The sequence below is a fragment of the Bos taurus genome, chromosome 2 (genome assembly GCF_002263795.3).
Source record: "Bos taurus isolate L1 Dominette 01449 registration number 42190680 breed Hereford chromosome 2, ARS-UCD2.0, whole genome shotgun sequence".
In the NCBI taxonomy this organism is placed as follows: Eukaryota; Metazoa; Chordata; class Mammalia; order Artiodactyla; family Bovidae; genus Bos; species Bos taurus.
Window position 1 is genome coordinate 25330050 of NC_037329.1, and position 19551 is coordinate 25349600.

General features: G+C 38.2%; 1 protein-coding gene across 3 annotated transcripts in view; it reads left to right on the forward strand.

Annotated features, from left to right (window-relative positions):
• TLK1 (tousled like kinase 1) overlaps positions 1 to 19551 on the forward strand; it is a 181177-nt gene that overhangs the window by 59009 nt on the left and 102617 nt on the right. For all 3 annotated transcript variants that reach the window (XM_002685281.6, XM_010801927.3, XM_059878099.1), the window contains exon 2: positions 9641 to 9759. In XM_002685281.6, coding sequence (XP_002685327.1) covers positions 9641 to 9759 — 119 coding nt within the window. The remainder of the gene's footprint in view (positions 1 to 9640; positions 9760 to 19551) is intronic.

Below are 19551 nucleotides of genomic sequence, written 5' to 3' on the forward strand. Positions count from 1 at the left end.
CCCCACCAAGTCCATTCCATTAGCAGACTGATCTGTTATAAAATACCATATACAGATATCATTATACCTTACATTTTATCATTAGAAAATATGTAGGAGGCTTTTCTCTCCTGTTACATAAGTCTCTTCATAAATTTTGCCCAGTGGCCTGCAAGGACCAAAATACCTTGTGATCAAGCTCTTTATAACAGTTGTGGTATCCCCTGTTGTATAGCAGTGCTTCTCAAACTTGGATGTACATAATTTTTTGAGGATCTTCTTAAAATATGGATTCTGATTTGGTAGGTCTGGGGTGGAACCCAAGGTTTGCCTTTCTTATGCATCTGAGGTGATAACAGGTGTTGGTATCAATGGACTGCATTTTGAGAAGGAAAGCTCTAGTAGTCAAGTTTGTTAGATTTTTATACAGGTATTCTAATATTTGTTAAGCATATGTTATGTGCCAGGAGTTATACCAGGGGCTTTTGGACATACTGACTCTTTAAAATGTCACAGAAACTTGTTAGAAGGTATTAAAGACTGCAGTGAGGTTGGGAACTCTAGCAAGGGTTTTCTGTGTGTTTATTCACTCAGTTGTGTCCAACTCTTTGCAACCCCATGGACTGTAGCCCGCCAGGCTCCTTTGTCCATGGGGATTCTCCAGGCAAGAACACCGGAGTGGGTTGTCATGCCCTCCTTCAGGGGATCTTCCCAACCCAGGGATCGAGCCCAGGTCTCCCACATGGCAGGTGGATTTTTTAATCAGGGAAGCCCAGTAAGGGTTTTGAATTAGAAACTAATTGTTTTGTTTTCCCTTGATTGATTAGCTTCCTCAAGCACCTCATGATGGAGAAGGTGATGGCACACCACTCCAGTACTCTTGCTTGGAAAATCCCATGGATGGAGGAGCCTGGTGGGCTGTAGTCCATGGGGTCACTAAGAGTTGGACACAACAGAGCGACTTCACTTTCACTTTTCACTTTCGTGCATTGGAGAAGGAAATGGCAACCCACTCCAGTGTTCTTGCCTGGAGAATCCCAGGGACATGGGAGCCTGGTGGACTGCCATCTATGGGGTCGCACAGAGTTTGACGCGATTTGGCAACAGCAGCAGCAGCACCTCGTGAAGGGGAGAGGAAGCTATACATCTTAAGAAACAGAAACAGTGGGAAGCAAAATACTGCATTGGTGGCTGGTACGATAGTAGGGACTGATGTCCTCTTCCCTGCTAAATTCCACGGGGCCAGCAACCAGTTTCCAAGCCAAAGAGTAGACATAGTATGAGTAAAGTGAAAATGTTAGTTGCTCAGTCATGTCCGACTCTTTGCCAGTCTATGGACTGTGGTCCGCCAGGCACCTCTGTCCATGGGATTCTCCAGACAAGACTACTGGAGTGGGTAGCCATTCTCTTCTGCAGGGGATCTTCCCAACCCAGGGATCAAACCCAGGTCTCCTGTATTGCAGGGTGATTCTTTACCATTTGAGCCACAGGGAACTCCATAGTATGTATAGCACATACATATTTTGTAAACATTTTCCCTCAATCTCTTGCTTGCCTTTTTTATAATTTTTTTAAGCTAGCCAATTCAAATTTTTGACAAGTCCAATTTATTTTTTCTGTTTTATTTTTAAGAGTTGTAAAATATACATAAATAAGATTGACCGTTTTAACCATTTTAAGATATATAGATCAGTGACTACCATCTCCAGAGCTTTCTTTGTCTTCCCCAAGCAAACCTTTGTACCCATTAAACACTACTTCCATATTCCCCCATGCCCCTCATCCCTTGGCATCCACCATTCTACTTTCTGTCTCTATGAATTTGACTACTCTAGGAATCTTGTGTAAACAAAATCATACAGTATTTGTCTTTTTATGTCTCACATATTTCACTTAGCATAATGTCTTCGGAGCTTATTTATGTTCTAGCCTAAATTTCCTTTAACTATAGAAAGTAAATTTCCTTCATTTTTCACACCAAATAATATTTAATTTCACTTTATGTATATACAACGTTTTATTCATTCATTCATTCTTTGATGGACACTATGAGTGCTCTTACCTTTTGGCTGTTAATAATAATTCTATCAATATGGATGTACAAATATCTATTTGAGTCTTTGCTTTTACTTCCTTTGGGAGTGAAGCTCACTCACACCTACCTCCACACACTTAGAGGAGAAACTTTCTGGATCATGTAATAATTATGTTTTTAATTTTCTGAGGAACTGCTATACCATTTTCCATAGTGACTGCCCCAGTTTGCATTCCCACCAGCAACACGCAAGAGTTCAAACTTATCCACATCCTTGCTAACAGTTGTTATTTTGTTTTTTTTTTTTTTTTTTTTTGACTATAGCTATCCTAATGCATATGAAATTGTATCTCATTGTGATTTTGATGTCCATTTCTTTAATCTGTTGGGCAGCTGTATGTCTTCTTTGGAGAAGTGTCTGTTCAAGTTCTTTGTCCATTTTTTTAATTGGATTGTTTTTGTTGTTGAATTGTAGGATGTCTTTATATATTCTAGATGAAAAGTGAAACAAAGTTTTTCAGTCATGTCCGACTCTTTGCGACCCCATGAACTGCAGCACGCCAGGCCTCCCTGTCCATCACCAACTTCCGGAGATCACTGAAACCCATGTCCGTTGAGTCAGTGATTCCATCCATTTCATCCTCTGTCATCCCCTTCTCCTCCTGACCTCAATCTTTCCCAGCATCAGGGTCTTTTCAATGAGTCAGCTCTTCATATCAGGTAGCCTACGTATTGGAGTTGTAGCTTCTACATCAGTCCTTCCAGTGAACACCCAGGACTGATCTCCTTTAGGATGGACTGGTTGGATCTCCTTGCAGTCCAAGGGACTCTCAAGAGTCTTCTCCAGCACCACAGTTCAAAAGCATCGATTCTTCTGTGCTCAGCTTTCTTCACAGTCCAACTCTCACATCCATACATGACCACTGGGAAAAACATAGCCTTGACTAGGCGGACCTTTGTTGAAAAAGTAATGTCTCTGCTTTTGAATATGCTGTCTAGGTTGGTCATAACTGTCCTTCCAAGGAGTAAGCGTCTTTTAATTTCATGGCTGCAGTCACCATCTACAGTGATTTTGGAGCCCCCAAAAATAAAGTCAGCCACTGTTACCCCATCTATTTGCCATGAAGTGATGGGACCGGATGCCGTGATCTTAGTTTTCTGAATGTTGAGCTTTAAGCCAACTTTTTCACTCTCCTCTTTCAATTTCATCAAGAAGCTCTTTAGTACTTCTTCACTTTCTGCCGTAAGGGTGGTGTCATCTGCATATCTGAGGTTATTGATATTTCTTCTGGCAATCTTGATTCCAGCTTGTGCTTCCTCCAGCCCAGCGTTTCTCATGATGTACTCTGCATATAAGTTAAATAAGCAGGGTGACAATATGCAGCCTTGATGTACTCCTTTTCCTATTTGGAACCAGTCTGTTGTTCCATGTCCAATTCTAACTGTTGCTTCCTGACCTGCATACAGATTTCTCAAGAGGCAGGTCAGGTGGTCTGGTATTCCCATCTCTTGCAGAATTTTCCACAGTTTATTGTGATCCACACCGTCAAAGGCTTTGGCATGGTCAATAAAGCAGAAATAGATGTTTTTCCGGAACTCTCTTGCTTTTTCGATGATCCAGCGGATGTTGGCAATTTGATCTGTGGTTCCTCTGCCTTTTCTAAAACCAGCTTGAATGTCTGGAATTTCACGGTTCACGTATTGCTGAAGCCTGGCTTGGAGAGTTTTAAGCATTATTTCACTAGTGTGTGAGATGAGTGCAAGTGTGCGGTAGTTTGTGCATTCTTTGGCATTGCCTTTCTTTGGGATTGGAATGAAAACTGACCTTTTCTAGTCCTGTGGCCACTGCTGAGTATTCCAAATTTGCTGGCATATTGAGTGCAGCATCATCACAGCATCATCCTTTAGGATTTGAAATAGCTCAACTGGAATTGCATCACTTCCAATAACTTTGTTCATAGTGATGCTTCCTAAAGCCCACTTGACTTCACATTCCAGGATGTCTGGCTCTAGGTGAGTGATCACACTATTGTGATTATTATGGAGTAGCCATCATAGTCAACAAAAGAGTCCGAAATGCAGTACTTGGATGCAATCTCCAAAACGACAGAATGATCTCTGTTCGTTTCCAAGGCAAACCATTCAATATCACAGTAATCCAAGTCTCTGCCCCAACGAGTAATGCTGAAGAAGCTGAAGTTGAACAGTTCTATGAAGACCTACAAGAACTTCTAGAACTAACACTGAAAAAAAGATGTCCTTTTCATTATAGAGGACTGGAAGGCAAAAGTAGGAAGTCAAGAAACACCTGGAGTAACGGGCAAATTTGGCCTTGGGATACGGAATGAAGCAGGGCAAAGGTTAATAGAGTTTTGCCAAGAGAACGCACTGGTCATAGCAAACACCCTCTTCCAACAACACAAGGGAAAACTCTACAGATGGACATGACCAGATGTTCAGCACCAAAATCAGATTGATTATATTCTTTGCAGCCAAAGATGGAGAAGCTCTATACAGTCAGCAAAAACAAGACCAGGAGCTGACTGTGACTCAGATTATGAGCTCCTTATTGCCAAATTCAGACTGAAATTGAAGAAAGTGGAGAAAACCACTAGATCATTCAGGTATGACCTGAATCAAATCCCTTATGACTATACAGTGGAAGTGAGAAATAGATTTAAGGGACTAGATCTGATAGACAGAGTGCCTGATGAACTATGGACGGAGGTTTGTGACATTGTACAGGAGACCGGAATCAAGACCATCCCCAGGAAAAAGAATTTTGCAAAAAAGCAAAATGGCTGTCTAAGGAGGCCTTACAAATAGCTGTGAAAAGCAAAGGAGAAAAAGAAAGATATACCCATTTCAATGCAGAGTTCCAAAGAATAACAAGGAGAGATAGAAAGCCTTCCTCAGTGATCAATGCAAAGAAATAGAGGAAAACAATAGAATGGGAAAGACTAGAGATCTCTTCAAGAAAATTAGAGATACCAAGGGAACATTTCATGGGAAGATGGGCTCAATAAAGGACAGAAATGGTAGGGACCTAACGGAAGCAGAAGATGTTAAGAAGAGGTGGAAGGAATACACAGAAGAACTGTACAAAAAAGATCTTCACGATCCATGGACTAGAGTCTATGGAATTCTCCAGGCCAGGATACTGGAGTGGGTAACCTTTCCCTTCTCCAGTGGATCTTCCCAACCTAGGGATTCAACCCAGGTCTCTCGTATTGCAATCTCTAGATAGCAATCCGTTATGAGACGTAGGACTTGCAGATGTTTTCTCCCATTTACAGCCCACTCCAGTATTTTTGTCTGGAAAATCCCATGGATTGCGGAGCCTGGTAGGCTACCGTCCATGGGGTCACAAAGAGTCGGACACAACTGATCGACTTCACTTTCACTTTTAAGAGGGTTAACAGGTAGGAAGACCAGAAGTTCCCAGGTGGCAGGAGGAAATACACTACAAGTGGTAGGCTTTTCCCCTTCTCTGTTGAGGTTACCTGGTTCTGCCTCAACTTAACTTTTCTCAAACCTTGAGCTAACCAATGGGTTTTTCTTATGTAAATGTTTTCCTTAAGCTGTATTACTGAAACTATGTATTTGCTTTGCAGTCTGCCTTTCTTCAAATTGGTTCAGCCTAAGACTAACTTTTTTTTTTTTTCTTTTCTTTTCTTTTCTCAAACCTGGGCTGATAATGGCTAAACAAGCCAGTATTCAGGTCATTTTTTGGGGGGGAGGGGTGGAGAATGACACACCTTTGGTATTCTATCTTAAAAATGCATGTTGTGGGACAGGGGCCTGGTGAAATTCCCTCAACCTTGACGTTTCTCTCTTATCTGATTAGCAGCTTGCTAACAGACATATGCCTTGCTAAAAACTACAGTGGGGCATTCTTTCTGCCCCCTTCTAATGTCTGTCAGAAGCTTTCTGTGTCTATTTTACCTTTAATAAAATTGTTACATAAAAAGCTCTGAGTGTCAAGCCTCGTCTCTGGCCCCGGATTGAAATCCTCTCCTCCAAAGGTCTTGAAGCCTTTGTAGCACAGGCTTCAAGTTTGGATGTGGGATCTAGTTCCCTGACCAAGGATTTAACCCTGGTCTCCTGCATTGGGAGCTTAGAACATTAGCCACTGGACCACCAGGGAAGTTAATTTTGATAAAGTCCAGTTACATATATTTTCTTGTGTTGCTGAGCTTTTGTTTTTATATCCAAGAAATCATTGCCAGATCCAGTGTCTGAAGATTTTCCCTTGTTTTTCTTCTATGAGTTTTACAGTTTCAGGTCTTTATATTTAAGCATTTGATCCATTTTGAGTTAATTTTTGTATTTGATGTTAGGGAAGTGTTCAACTTAACATTTTTGCGTGTGGATATCCAGTCTTTCCAGTGCTGTTTGTTGAAAAGACTGTTTCCCCCCCCCCATGGAATGGTCTCAGCATTCTTATTTCTGGGCTCTCTATTTTATTCCATTGGTTTACATGTTTGTCTTTATATTAGTACTGTATATAATATATATATATATATTTTTGCTCCTGAGAAACCCACCAAAACTATTGGTGAATGCAGAATTTTGCTGCTTCTGTTTTTTGATAAGTGGTGATTAATAAAACAGGAAAAGCATATGGGAAAAAATTCTGACCCCCTACCATACACAAATATTAATTTAGGATAAATCATAGACCTAAGTGGAAAAACATAAAACTTAAAAAGATTGTTTTTTCACTTTGGGACATGCAAAGTTTTCTTGGTAATAGAAAGATAATAACCATAAATAGAAAAATTAGATATTTTCACTTCAGAATTAAACATTTCCTCTTCTCAAATCATTATGAAGAAAATGGATAAAAATCAAAGACTTACAGAAAATGTTTTTCCTGTCTGTCAACCAACTGACAGTTTTTTTTTTTTTAAGATGTATTTTATGTTTTGGTTGCAGCGTGTCCTCATTGCTGTACACAGGCCTTCTCTAGTTGGGGCGGTAGGGGCTGCTCTTGGTTCAGGGGGCAGGCTTCTGTCACAGTGCTTGCTGCTGTTGTGGAGCTCAGGCTCTAGGCATGCGGACTTCAGAGTTGCTGCATGTTGGCCCAGTAGTTGCAGCTCGTAGGCTGTAGAACGCTGACTGGCTGGTTGTGGCACACGGGCTTAGTTGCTCCGTGGCATCTGGGATCTTCCTGGACCAGGGATTGAACTGGTGTATCACAATGCAAGGTGGATTCTTAACCACTGGATGACCATGGAAATAGGAAGTACTAGTGATACTTGACGGAGAAGGCAGTGGCACCCCACTCCAGTACTCTTGCCTGGAAAATCCCATGGACAGAGGAGCCTAGTAGGCTGCAGTCCATGAGGTCACTAAGAGTTGGACACAACTGAGCGACTTCACTTTGACTTTTCACTTTCATGCATTGGAGAAGGAAATGGCAGCCCACTCCAGTGTTCTTGCCTGGAGAATCCCAGGGACAGGGGAGCCTGGTGGGCCGCCGTCTATGGGGTCAAACAGAGTCGGACACGACTGAAGCGACTTAGCAGCAGTGATACTTGAAAGTACATTGTCAGGAGTATACTTATGATAGAAACTAGATTCTAGGGACCTAAAACTAGTTAGGGTTATAAATCACCAGTGTAAGGAAATAATTAAATTTTCTGATATTAATTGCACAAAATTCAAGCTTCAGTTTTATTTTTTTTAAAGGCATATGTGAGACAGAAGGAGGGAGGGAGGGGAGAGATGCACAAGAGAGCAGGGACACATGCAGATGCAAGATTTCTTGAATATTAAGAAGGAATAGGATCAAAAACAAGAAATGAAGGCTTTAGGTTTTTGGACTTAGCTACCTTTTTGTCTAAGATGGAAGAATGAAGAATGGACAGGGCAGATACATACAGGCAGAGAAACGCTAATAAACATGAAAGGGTGGCCATTATCTCTCTAGCCCTCCATCCAGATGAAGGTGGAAGATAATGAGGAAACTTTAAAGGGTTAAGGACTATAGGAATAGCTCTTAAGTTTTAGAAGAAAAACATTACGGTGTGTGAAAGGGGTCTAGTGTAGTTTGAATATGTTTCACATGTGGTTTTGGATTCTGATAATATCCTCCAGCTCCCTTTGACTCACTTAGGTCACTCCTAAAATTTTATCAGTAGAGAATTAGCAGACATGGAGGAGAGGATTTTTAAGAGTTTAGTTGAGCTTTAACTAGAATTTGTGGTGCTTTAGTCTGCTTCGTTGAAATTACACGAGGGAGTTCATTTTCCCCTTCTTTAATTCTTAGGGTTGTTGTTTAATAATAGATGATATCTCAGTGATCTGCTTGATATTTGTGTGTGTTTGTGTCTGCCTGCTAGAAACTGAAAACACTGTACAAAAAAATCTTTGGACATGACAGTAATAAGAGTCTTCCCAGTTTCAAATACACTTAGTCATAAATTGAGTGCTTCCCAGGTGGCTTAATGATAAAGAATCCGCCTGCCAAGCAGGAGACATGGATTTGATCCCTGGATTGGAAAGATCTCCTGGAGAAGGAAATGGCAACCTACTTCAATATTCTTGCTTGGGAAATACCATGGACAGAGAGCCTGGCGGGCTGCAAAAGAGTTGGGGTTGCAAAAGAGTCAAACCGTGACCTAGCAACTAAATAACAACAAAACAACCAAGTCATGAATTATATATAAGCAAAATATTTAAGTAGTAATACCACTTAGTGCAAAATTCCGTAAAGCTCAGAGTAGGGTGATTATATTATGAGAAGTGGACTTGGGTCCACTAATGGCTCATCAAATTAATTTAATAGCTCACAAACAGCATTTTTTCCTTTTTAATGGATTAGAATAAACTAGAAAATATTGGAGCTTGCAGCATATAGTAATAAACAGTTGTGGAACTTTTAATATAAAATGTATGTATGTATGTGTTGATTTGGGTGAAAATATATTTGTTACTGTGGATTGCAGTCAAAAAGTGTTGGAAATCCATCATAGGTTATTTTGATAAATAATTGTGGACATTATAAAAACCTTTAAAGTCCTTACATTCATCTGCTTTTAGATTCGTTAAGTTTATGTTTACATTTCAACTAATTGTTGTTGTTCAGTCGTGTCTTGACTCTTTGCGACCAGATGGGCTGCAGCACACCAGGCTTCCCTATCCTTCACTATCCCTCGGAGTTTTCTCAAATTCATGTCCATTGAGTTCATGATGCCATCCAACCATCTCATCCTCTGTTGCCACTTCTCTTCCTGCCCAGCATAAGGGTCTTTTCCAAGAGTCGGCTCTTCACATCAGGTGGCCAAAGTATTGGGGCTTCAGCCCAGTATCAGTCCTTCCAGTGAATATGCAGGGATGATTTCTGATTTGATCTCCTTGCAGTCCAAGAGACTCTCAAGAATCTTCTCAAAAGCTTCAGTTCTTCAGCACTCAGCCTTTTTTATGATCCAAATCTCACATCCATACATGACTACTGGAAAAACTATAGCTTTGACTATATGGATCTTTGTCGGAAAAGTGATGTCTCTGCTTTTTAATACGCTGTTTAGGTTTGTCATAGCTAATTACATAAATATATTTTAGATGTAAGTATATAAATACATATGTAAGTGTGCTTTTTTTTTTTTTTGGTCTTAATAGGTGCAATGGATGAGCTTCATAGTCTGGATCCAAGAAGGCAAGAATTATTGGAAGCTAGATTTACAGGAGTTGCAAGTGGGAGCACGGGGAGCACGGGCAGTTGCAGTGTTGGAGCTAAAGTGAGTAAAATTGTAATCTTTATTTGACATTTTTTCTTTGTATTAAAGTATGCGTATTTTGTAAAGGATTTATATTTAACAACAAGTTAGTACTTACTATTATTTTTATAATGTATAGGAAAAAGTCCAATGTTTTTATACCTGATTTCTAGTATAGCATACTATATTTTGCATACCATTTTACAAAAAGGCAAAATGGTTCTCTGAGGAGGCCTTACAAATAGCTGAAAAAAAGAAAAGAAAGTGAAAGTGAAAAGCAAAGATATACCCATCTGAATGCAGAGTTCCAAAGAATAGCAAGGAGAGATAAGAAAGCCTTCCTCAGTGATCAATGCAAAGAAATAGAGGGAAACGATAGAATGGGAAAGACTAGAGATCTCTTCAAGAAAGTTAGAGACACCAAGGGAACATTGCATGCAAAGATGGGCTCAATAAAGGACAGAAATGGTGTGGACCTAACAGAAGCAGAAGATATTAAGAAGAGGTGGCAAGAATACACAGAACTATACAAAAGAGATCTTCATGACCCCAGATAACCATGATGGTGCAATCACTCACCTAGAGCCAGAAGTCATAGAATGCGAAGTCAAGTGGGCCTTAGGAAGCATCACTACAAACAAAGCTAGCGGAGCTGACAGAATTCCAGTTGAGCTATTTCAGATCCTAAAAGATGATGCTGTGGAAGTGTTGCACTCGATACGCCAGCAAATTTGGAAAACTCAGCAGGAGCCACAGGACTGGAAAAGGTCAGTTTTCATTCCAATCCCAAAGAAAGGCAATGCCAAAGAATGCTCAAACTACTGCACAGTTGCACTCATTTCACACGCTAGCAAAGAAATGCTCAAAATTCTGCAAGTCAGGCTTCGACAGTATGTGAACCGTGAACTTCCTGATGTTCAAGCTGGATTTAGAAAAGGCAGAGGAACCAGAGATCAAATTGCCAACATCTGTTAGATCATAGAAAAAGCAAGAGAGTTCCAGAAAAATACCTAATTCTGTTTTATTGACTATGTCAAAGCCTTTGACTGTGTGGATCACAACAAACTGTGTAAAATTCTTAAAGAGATGGGACTATCAGACCACCTTACCTGCCTTCTGTGAAATCTGTATGCAGGTCAAGAAGCAACAGTTAGAACTGGACATGGAACAATGGACTGGTTCCAAATGGGGAAAGGAGTACATCAATGCTGTATATTGTCACCCTGCTTATTTACCTTATATACAGAGTACATCATGAGAAATGCCAGGCTGGATGAAGCACAAGCTGGAGTCAAGATTTTTGGGGAAAATATCAATAACCTCAGATATACAAATGACATTACATGTATGGCAGAAAGCAAAGAACCAAAGAGCCTCTTGATGAAAGAGGAGAGTGAAAAAGTTGACTTAAAACTCAACATTCAGAAAACTAAGATCATGGCATCTGGTCCCATCACTTCATCACAAATACTTAGGGAAACAATGGAAACAGTGACAGACTTTATTTTTTGGGGCTCCAGAATCACTGCAGATGGTGACAGTAGCCATGAAATTAAAAGACACTTATTCCTTAGAAGAAAAGCTATGACCAACCTAGATAGCATATTAAAAAGCAGAGACATTACTTTGCCAACAAAGGTCCATCTAGTCAAAGCTATGGTTTTTCCAGTAGTCAGGTATGGATGTGAGAGTTGGACCATAAAGAAAGGTGAACGCTGAAGAATGTGGTGTTCGAAAAGACCCTTGAGAGTCCTTTGGACTGAAAGGAGATCAAACCAGTCAATCCTAAAGGAAATCAGTCCTGGGTGTTCATTGGAAGGACTGATGCTGAAATTAAAACTCCAATACTTTGGCCAGCTGATGCAAAGAAGTGACTCATTGGAAAAGACCCTGATGCTGGGAAAGATTGAAGACAGGAGAAGAGGATGACAGAGGATAAGATGTTTGGATGCCATCACTGATTGGATGGGCATGAGTTTGAGCAAGCTGAGGGATTTGTTGATGGACAGGGGAGCCTGGCGTGCTGCAGTCTGTGGGGTCGCAAAGAGTCAGATACGACTGAGTGACTGAACTGATACTATATTTTGAGTATTTATGTTGTAATATAGCATAATAGGTTTCAAGAGTAGAAATGAATTTGTTAGATGTACTGTCTTTTTCCCATTACATAATTTTCACCTTTCCTTATCCTTTTTGTTTCTTCTTTGCCCCTGTAACTCATGTTGCTGTTATATATGTTCCTATCTGTACAGTAGTCCACTGCTGCTACCTCCTGCATAAAATGAATAGTGTATCTGTTATGGCTTCCAGTGATCAATCTCAGGGTGTCTCCAACTCCCCGCTACCTCACATTGTGGTGAATTTCTTGTAACTGTTCTCTTTTGTGACTTAGTAAACATTTTTAAAAAATATATTCCTGACAGCAGAATTGATAGAGCATAGGACATGTATAGATTTAAATTGAATAAATAGTGTGTGCTGTTTATAACGGTTGTATAAAACTTATTTGCATTCAGCAGAGTGCATGAGTATTTCTGTATCTCTGTATCCAAGAAACCCTTGGCATCATCCAGATTCCTCATGTTTGATAGCCCAGAAGGTATATTTTGCTGTGCTGTGTGTCTTGCTGGGCTGCTGTGCTGCGCTAAGTCGCTTTATCATGTCTGACTCTTTCCTACCCCATGTAACCCACAAGACTTCTCTGTCCATGGAGTTTTCTGGGCAAGGATACTGGAGTAGGTTGCCAGGGGATTTTCTCCACCCAGGGATTGAGCCCATGTCTCTTTTGTCTCCTGTATTGTTTACCATCAGAGCCACTGTTTTTCATATGTCCCTTGTATATTCTATATATTCCATGTTGATTACATACAGTGCAGATAACTTCTTTCATTTTGTCATGTCTGTTAGCTTTTTTTATAGTATCCATCATATCCACCATAAATATGGTACAGAACTCTTTAATGTTGTTATATTCAAACTCACTAGTTTTTTTTGCTTTATGGTCTATACCTTAGTATACCAACTTTTGGTTTTACTAAGAAAAACAGTTGTCACCAGTAACCATCTAGGTCAAATGATCTAGATCTATATCTTTTTTGCTATGTCTATATTTTGTTATTTTACTAATTTTCAGCAATAAAAAATATAATAGCAACTTTATTAGAAATTTTAATATGAATTTAAACATACTTAAAAATCTCTTTGTATCAAGTAAATCTTGGTGCACAAGCATCATAAAAGATGAAGGATATTGTTGTGCATCCTTTGAGCTTAAAAATGGCCCAGGTTCTTGTTGCAGAACATTGTATGATCAAGTCCTTCAGTTGAATGAATTAGTGGATGAGAATACAGTGTTTCCCTTTTTCCTCCTCTTAGAAATGTATTGTCCAGTTCATTGATTCTTGAATTTGAGAAAATTCATCTAAGATACTGTCATTTGAAGACTCAGATTTTATTTATATGTTTATTGTCACCATCATCAGTTTTAGGTGCTGTTACCTCTTTATATTTATTTTCTGATTTGTTTAATAGATGTAAATTATCATCTGTCATTTTCTTCTCCTGATCGTCTTAAGTAGAAAATGAAAATTTTTTATTAGCTGGAGTTGATAAAAGCTAAAATCAGACTCCAAAGATAGTTTCTTAGTCATTTATATGTTTTTGAAAGATGATGCAGTACTTTGAGGTAAAGAAAATAACTTTATAATTTATTTATAAATTTATAATTTATTCACTATTACATCATCCTTTTAGTCATTAAATCTGTACTGTTTTTCTATTTCTACTATAAATTATCACGAAGTTGCTCAAGACAGTACGCATTTATCATCTTATAATTCTGTAGCATCTGAAGTCTGACCCAAGTCTCACTGGGCTAAAATCAAGCTGTCTGCATTGCTGCATGTCTTTCTGGGGTCTTGAAGGAGAATTGATTTGCCATGCCTTTTCCAGCTGTGAGAGGCTGCCTGCATTTCTTGGCTGATGGTGTCCTTCCTGCATGTTCAGAGCCAGCAGTGTTGCATCTCTCTTAATCTTTGACAATCACATGTAATGGACCATAGCCTAGAAGGGCTCTTCACTTATAATTGCTAATATGATTAGATTGGGCCCACCTCAATCTGGATAATCTGGTATAATTTCCCCATTTTAAAATTCTCATCCTTAATCACATCTGCAGAGTCCCTTTTGCCGTATACAATAACATTCTGGTGTTTAGGGCATAGACATCAATGGGGAGCCAATATTCTGCCTATCATATAATCATTCTTCCGTTTTATTTTAGAGGCTTCTCTTTGTTTCAGCATACTTGAATAATTGATGAACAATGATAAGTAATGACTTCCTTTTATGATATAATAACAAAATATAGGAAAGATAAGATCAGTAAGATCCCATAATGTATTTTGGATTTATGAAAGCCAGTGGACATCTGGTAATTAATTGCAAGGTAGAATGTGTTATATTCTATTAAAAATAAATTCCTATTTTTATTCTGTGGATGGTCTCAAAGAATAAAAGTCCTGAAATATTAATTATTACAAACTGACTTGAAAAAGAAGCCAGAAAGCTAAAGTTGGGTCCAGTGGACTCTGATGGTATTCTAAAAGTGAAATTCTTCTTTCCCACCCGTGAGGCACAAATACAACTGCTTCTGTTTTATAGTTTTACTTTTATATTTATTCTTTAGCCCATTGAGGCCTCATCTTTTATATAATATTGGTAAAGATCAGGTTTTATTTTTCTCCACATAGTAAACCAGTTTTCTCCACTTCTTAAAGCATCCATGTTTTCCCACTGATGTGTGATGCACCTGTATTATGTGTTGATTTGCCACGTGTATATTCTGAGCTGTCTGAAATTTACCTTATGTTCCGGTGGTCTTTCTGTGTTCTTCTGTCAGTATCACGTAAAGAATATGGTTGTGTTTTGGTTTGTCTTGTTTCTGTGGTAAAGCAAGTCTCTCCTTTAATCTTCTTTTGTAAGATTGACTCAATTATTTATGGATCTTTATTCCCTCATGTAAAATTTGAGCATGTCTTTAGTTGTTAGCACTTGGGGATGATTCTTCTTTAATAACTCATTTGTATCTTTTTCCTTTAAAGATCAAATGGAATTTTTGTCCTAAATGCAGATTGATTTTTGGAGTATTGAAATGTTTGTAAGATTAGGTTGTCCCATCTAAGTACCTGAAATGTCTCTCCATTTGTTCAGTTCTCTCTGTAGAGTTATACAGAATTTTTGGCTATTTTTATGAATTTTTTGGGCTTATTTCTGGATACTTGAAAGTTTTTGTGGGTGAAGTATTTTTTATATTTTCTAGTTAGCTCTTGGTGACCTAGGAGGTTTTTTATTTTTATGGACTGGTGTTGTATTTAGTAGTCTTACTTAGGTCTCTTTTATTGGTTATACTACTTTGTTGATTATTTAGATTTGTCCAAGAGAAATAGTTATTTTCCCCAAATTACAGTTTTATTTCTTATACTTCATGTTTGTGTGTGTGTGTATGTGTGTGTGTGTGTTGGTGATGAGCTTCAGTACTATGTCTTGTCCTGTTCAAGAGGAATCATCCAAAGTTTGTCTATTAAGTATAATGTTTGCTGTAGGTTATGTGTATATAACCATGACCACATAGCAGAAGAACTTTTCCATTCCTGGTTAGTTAAGAATTTTTTTGTTCATTTGTCTTAAAAATAGTAAGTGTAACAAATTTTAAAAAACATTGAACTTTGCATTTCCGGGATAAACCCAACTTCGTCATGATATACTATTTTAAAAATTTATTAGATTTAATACATGACTAGCTATTTTAGTTAGGATTTGTACTTGTATGGTTGTAAAAGAAATAGATGCACTGACCTGAAGAGTAATATTTTAGTGAGTTTTGACAAATGTATACACTTGTAGGAATCCACATCTTTTTAAGATATAGAACATTTTCATCACACCACCTTGTCTGTTTTATAAAACAGTATCACACTAGCCCCATAAAGTGAACTATTTTCTTGCTGTTTTTAATTTTTTCAACATCGTATATATGGTAGAAAATGTTCATGGGAAGATGAGTAGACGTTTACCTGTAAAACTGTCTTGTCCTGGGGTTTGTTGTGAAGAAAGGTCTTTCATTATCATTTAAATTTCATTAATATTAGTTAGTTTAATTAATCTATTTCAGTTAAGCTTTTCAGACTTATTAGTGGATAGTTATAACACATGAAAAAAAATCTCAATTCTTATTCATTTCTGTTTATTCTTTCAGATTCTGCTTTTCTGTTCATTCCTGCCAGAGCTCTAATTAAGTAACTGTTTCAAAGAATTTGGTTTTAATCTGTTTCAGTTTATTTTCCTCATTGATTTCTGTCATCATAATTTACTTGTTGGATTTGCTCTGTGGCTCTTCTTCCAGCTGTTGAGTTGAATGAGTTAGATTATTTATATGGCAACATAATTAATATACAGTAAAATGTATGGATTTTAAGTGACTTGTGCTGTAAGTTTTGTGAATGCATAAAATTGTGTAACCTCCACCACAATTAGGATGTAATATAGTTCTCAGAATATTCCCCCATGCCCTTTTGTACTCTGTCCTTTAGGTTGCCTCTGGTAACCACTGATTTATTTACTGTTTTTATAGTTTTGTCTTTGCAAGCCTGTCATACAAATGGAGTCAGTATTATAAATATGTAACCTTAGATTCTGACTTCTTTTATCTTAGAAAAATGCATTCCTTTGAGATTCATCCATTGTTGTAATATTATCAATAGTTAATTTTTATTGTTAAATAGTGTTCTATTGTATAAAATATTGATACATTTGTTTTTTAAATTTTTATTAAAATATAGTTGATTTACAGTGTTGTGTGTCAGGTGTACAGCAAAGTGAATTCAGTTATACATGCATACATATATATATATTTTCTTTAGATTCATTTCCATACAAGATACTGAGTATAGTTCCCTCTGCTATAGAGTAGGTCCTTGTTGGTTATCTGTTTTTTATACTGTAGTGTGTAAAAATAAACCACAATTTTTTTTAAAATCCATTTCTACTAGATAAAGAGCATCTAGGTTATTTTAAGTATTTTAAGGATTACAAATACACTTACTATAAACATTTGTATGTTCACTCCTCTTAAGTTTAGTTATTTTGAGCTCTTCTTTTGTTATAGAATTAAATTTTTTGCATTGTTTTTTGAAAATACAGTTTGTGTGACATCAGTGCTGAAATGTGCCCTGTTTTATAAACATTTCATATCTAATAGCTTCTAGTTGTATTAGTTCAGATCTTGGAGATCTCCTTGTATTGTCGTATTTTTAAATCTTTAATTGTGATTATTGAGGTATGCATTTCAGCTTGTTGTTTATCAGTTTTGGCTTGATGTATTTTGATGCTACCTTTTTACATGCATATATCTTTTTTGGTTCTTTTCATGGCTACATAATTATTTTTTAGAAAATACTTGTTTTTTTAGATCTTAAGTACTGTCCTTGGCTTTGTTTTGGTTCATATTTGTCTTAGGTATGTTTTTCTGTTCCTTTATTTTTATTATTTTTAATTGTGTTTCTTATAGACAGTATGTCTCCTCTTTTGGACGGAAAATGAGCATTTTTCTCAAATGGTGGATTCAGTCTGTTATACCTATTATAATTATTTTTATTTTCTGACTTGGTTCTGCCATCTATTGGTTGATACCTTCTAATTGATATCTTCTTGACTTTCATTCCCTTCCACTCCTTGCTTTCCATTGGACAGATGCAGTTTTTCCTGATGTTTTAAAGGTTATATGTTTAAAAAAAAAGTTACATGTTCTGTTTTTAGTTTTATGATGAAACTCTTTAGTCATTTATTTCTGTTCTCTCTCTAACTGGTATTTATGCATTCCTGTATGGTCGCCTCTGCCCACCCCCCTCCCCCACCTTTTTGAAACAACTTTTTACTTTGAAAAGTAATACTATACTTATAGAAAAATTGGAAATATTTTACAAGAATACTTCTATACTCTTTATCTAGATTTAAGAAATATAAGCATTTTTGTCAATTTTGTGTTCATGCGTGTATACACATCTCCATCATCTCTTTCAAGTATTGTCTCTGTGATAAATGTGAACAGACCTATGGCTGATTCATGTTGCTGTTTAGTAGAAACTTAACACTGTAAAGCAGTTTTTCTTCGATTAAAAAAAACCCCCCAAACTGTAAACAGACCTTTTCAAGGAACCTTATTCACTTTAGTGGGGACTAGGACTTAGGAACCAAGCTGCTGCTGCTGCTGCTGCTAAGTCGCTTCAGTCGTGTCCGACTCTGTGCGACCCCAGAGACGGCAGCCCACCAGGCTCCCCCGTCCCTGGGATTCTCCAGGCGAGAACACTGGAGTGGGTTGCTATTTCCTTCTCCAATGCACGAAAGTGAAAAGTGAAGGTGAAGTTGCTCAGTCGTGTCCGACTCTGTGCGACCCCATGGACTGCAGCCCACCAGGCTCCTCCGTCCATGGGATTTGCCAGTCAAGAGTACTGGAGTGGGGTGCCATTGCCTACTCCGAGGAACCAAGCTAGGTATGCTTAATGTTATGTGGCAATCTCTTAGAAGAGTGTCAGCTAATGTAGGAAGAATATAGACTCAGGAAATCAACATAGTGTTTCCCAGTACTGATTAAGTTAAGGATCATCAATGGATGCTAAAACCATTTAGTAAAACGTTTTGGAGAACAGTGTTTTACAGGGTTTCAAAGTTTCACCCTATTGTTAGTTGCCAAGTCCTGTCAGAACTCTCTGTGATCTCATGAACTGTAGCAACCTGGCTTCCCGGTCCTTCACTATTTCCCAGAGTTTGCTCAAACTCACATTCATTGAATTACTTATGCCATCCAGTCCAACCATCCTACTGTCTGTTGCCCCTTTCTCCTGCCCTCAGTCTTTCACAGACAGGGACTTTGCCAGTGAATCATCTATTCGCATCAGGTAGTCAAAGTATTGGAGCTTCAGCATCAGTCCTTCCATTGAATATGCAGGACTGATTTCCTTTATGATTGACTGGTTTGATCTTGCAGTCCAAAGGACTCTCGAGTCTTCTCTAGCACCAGTTCAAAAACATTAGTTCTTCAGCGCTCAGCCTTCTTTATGGTCCAGCTCTCACATTGTTATATGACTGTTGGAGGAACCATAGCTTTGACTATACGGACCTTTGCCTCTGCCTTTTAATATGCTGTCTAGGTTTGTCATTGCTTCTCTTCCCAGGAGCAAGCGTCTTTTAATTTCATGATCACAGTCATCATGTGCAGTGATTTTAGAGCTCAAGAGAATAAAATCTGTCACTGTTTCCATTTTCCCCCATCTATTTGCCATGAAGTGATGGGACCTGATGCCATTATCTTCGTTTTTTGAATGTTGAATTTTAAGCCAGCTTTTTCACTCTCCTGTTTCGCCTTCATCAAGGGGCTCTTCTGTTCCTCTTCACTTTCTGCCATTAGAGTGGTATCATCTGCGTATCTGAGATCGTTGTTATTTCTTTTGGCAATCTTGATTCCAGCTTGATTCATCCAGCCTGGCATTTCACATGACATACTCTGCATAGACGTGAAATAAGCCGGATAACAATATACAGCCTTGACATGCTGTTTTCCTCAATTTTGAACCAGCCCTTTGTTCCATGTCCAGTACTAACTGTTGGTTCTTGTCCTGCATGCAGGTTTCTCAGGAGGCAAGTAAGATGGTCAGCTGTTGCCAACTCTTGAAGAATTTTCCAGTTTGTTGTGATCCACACAGTCAAATGCTTTAGTATAGTCAGTGAAGCAGAAGTAGATGTTTTTCTGAAACTCCC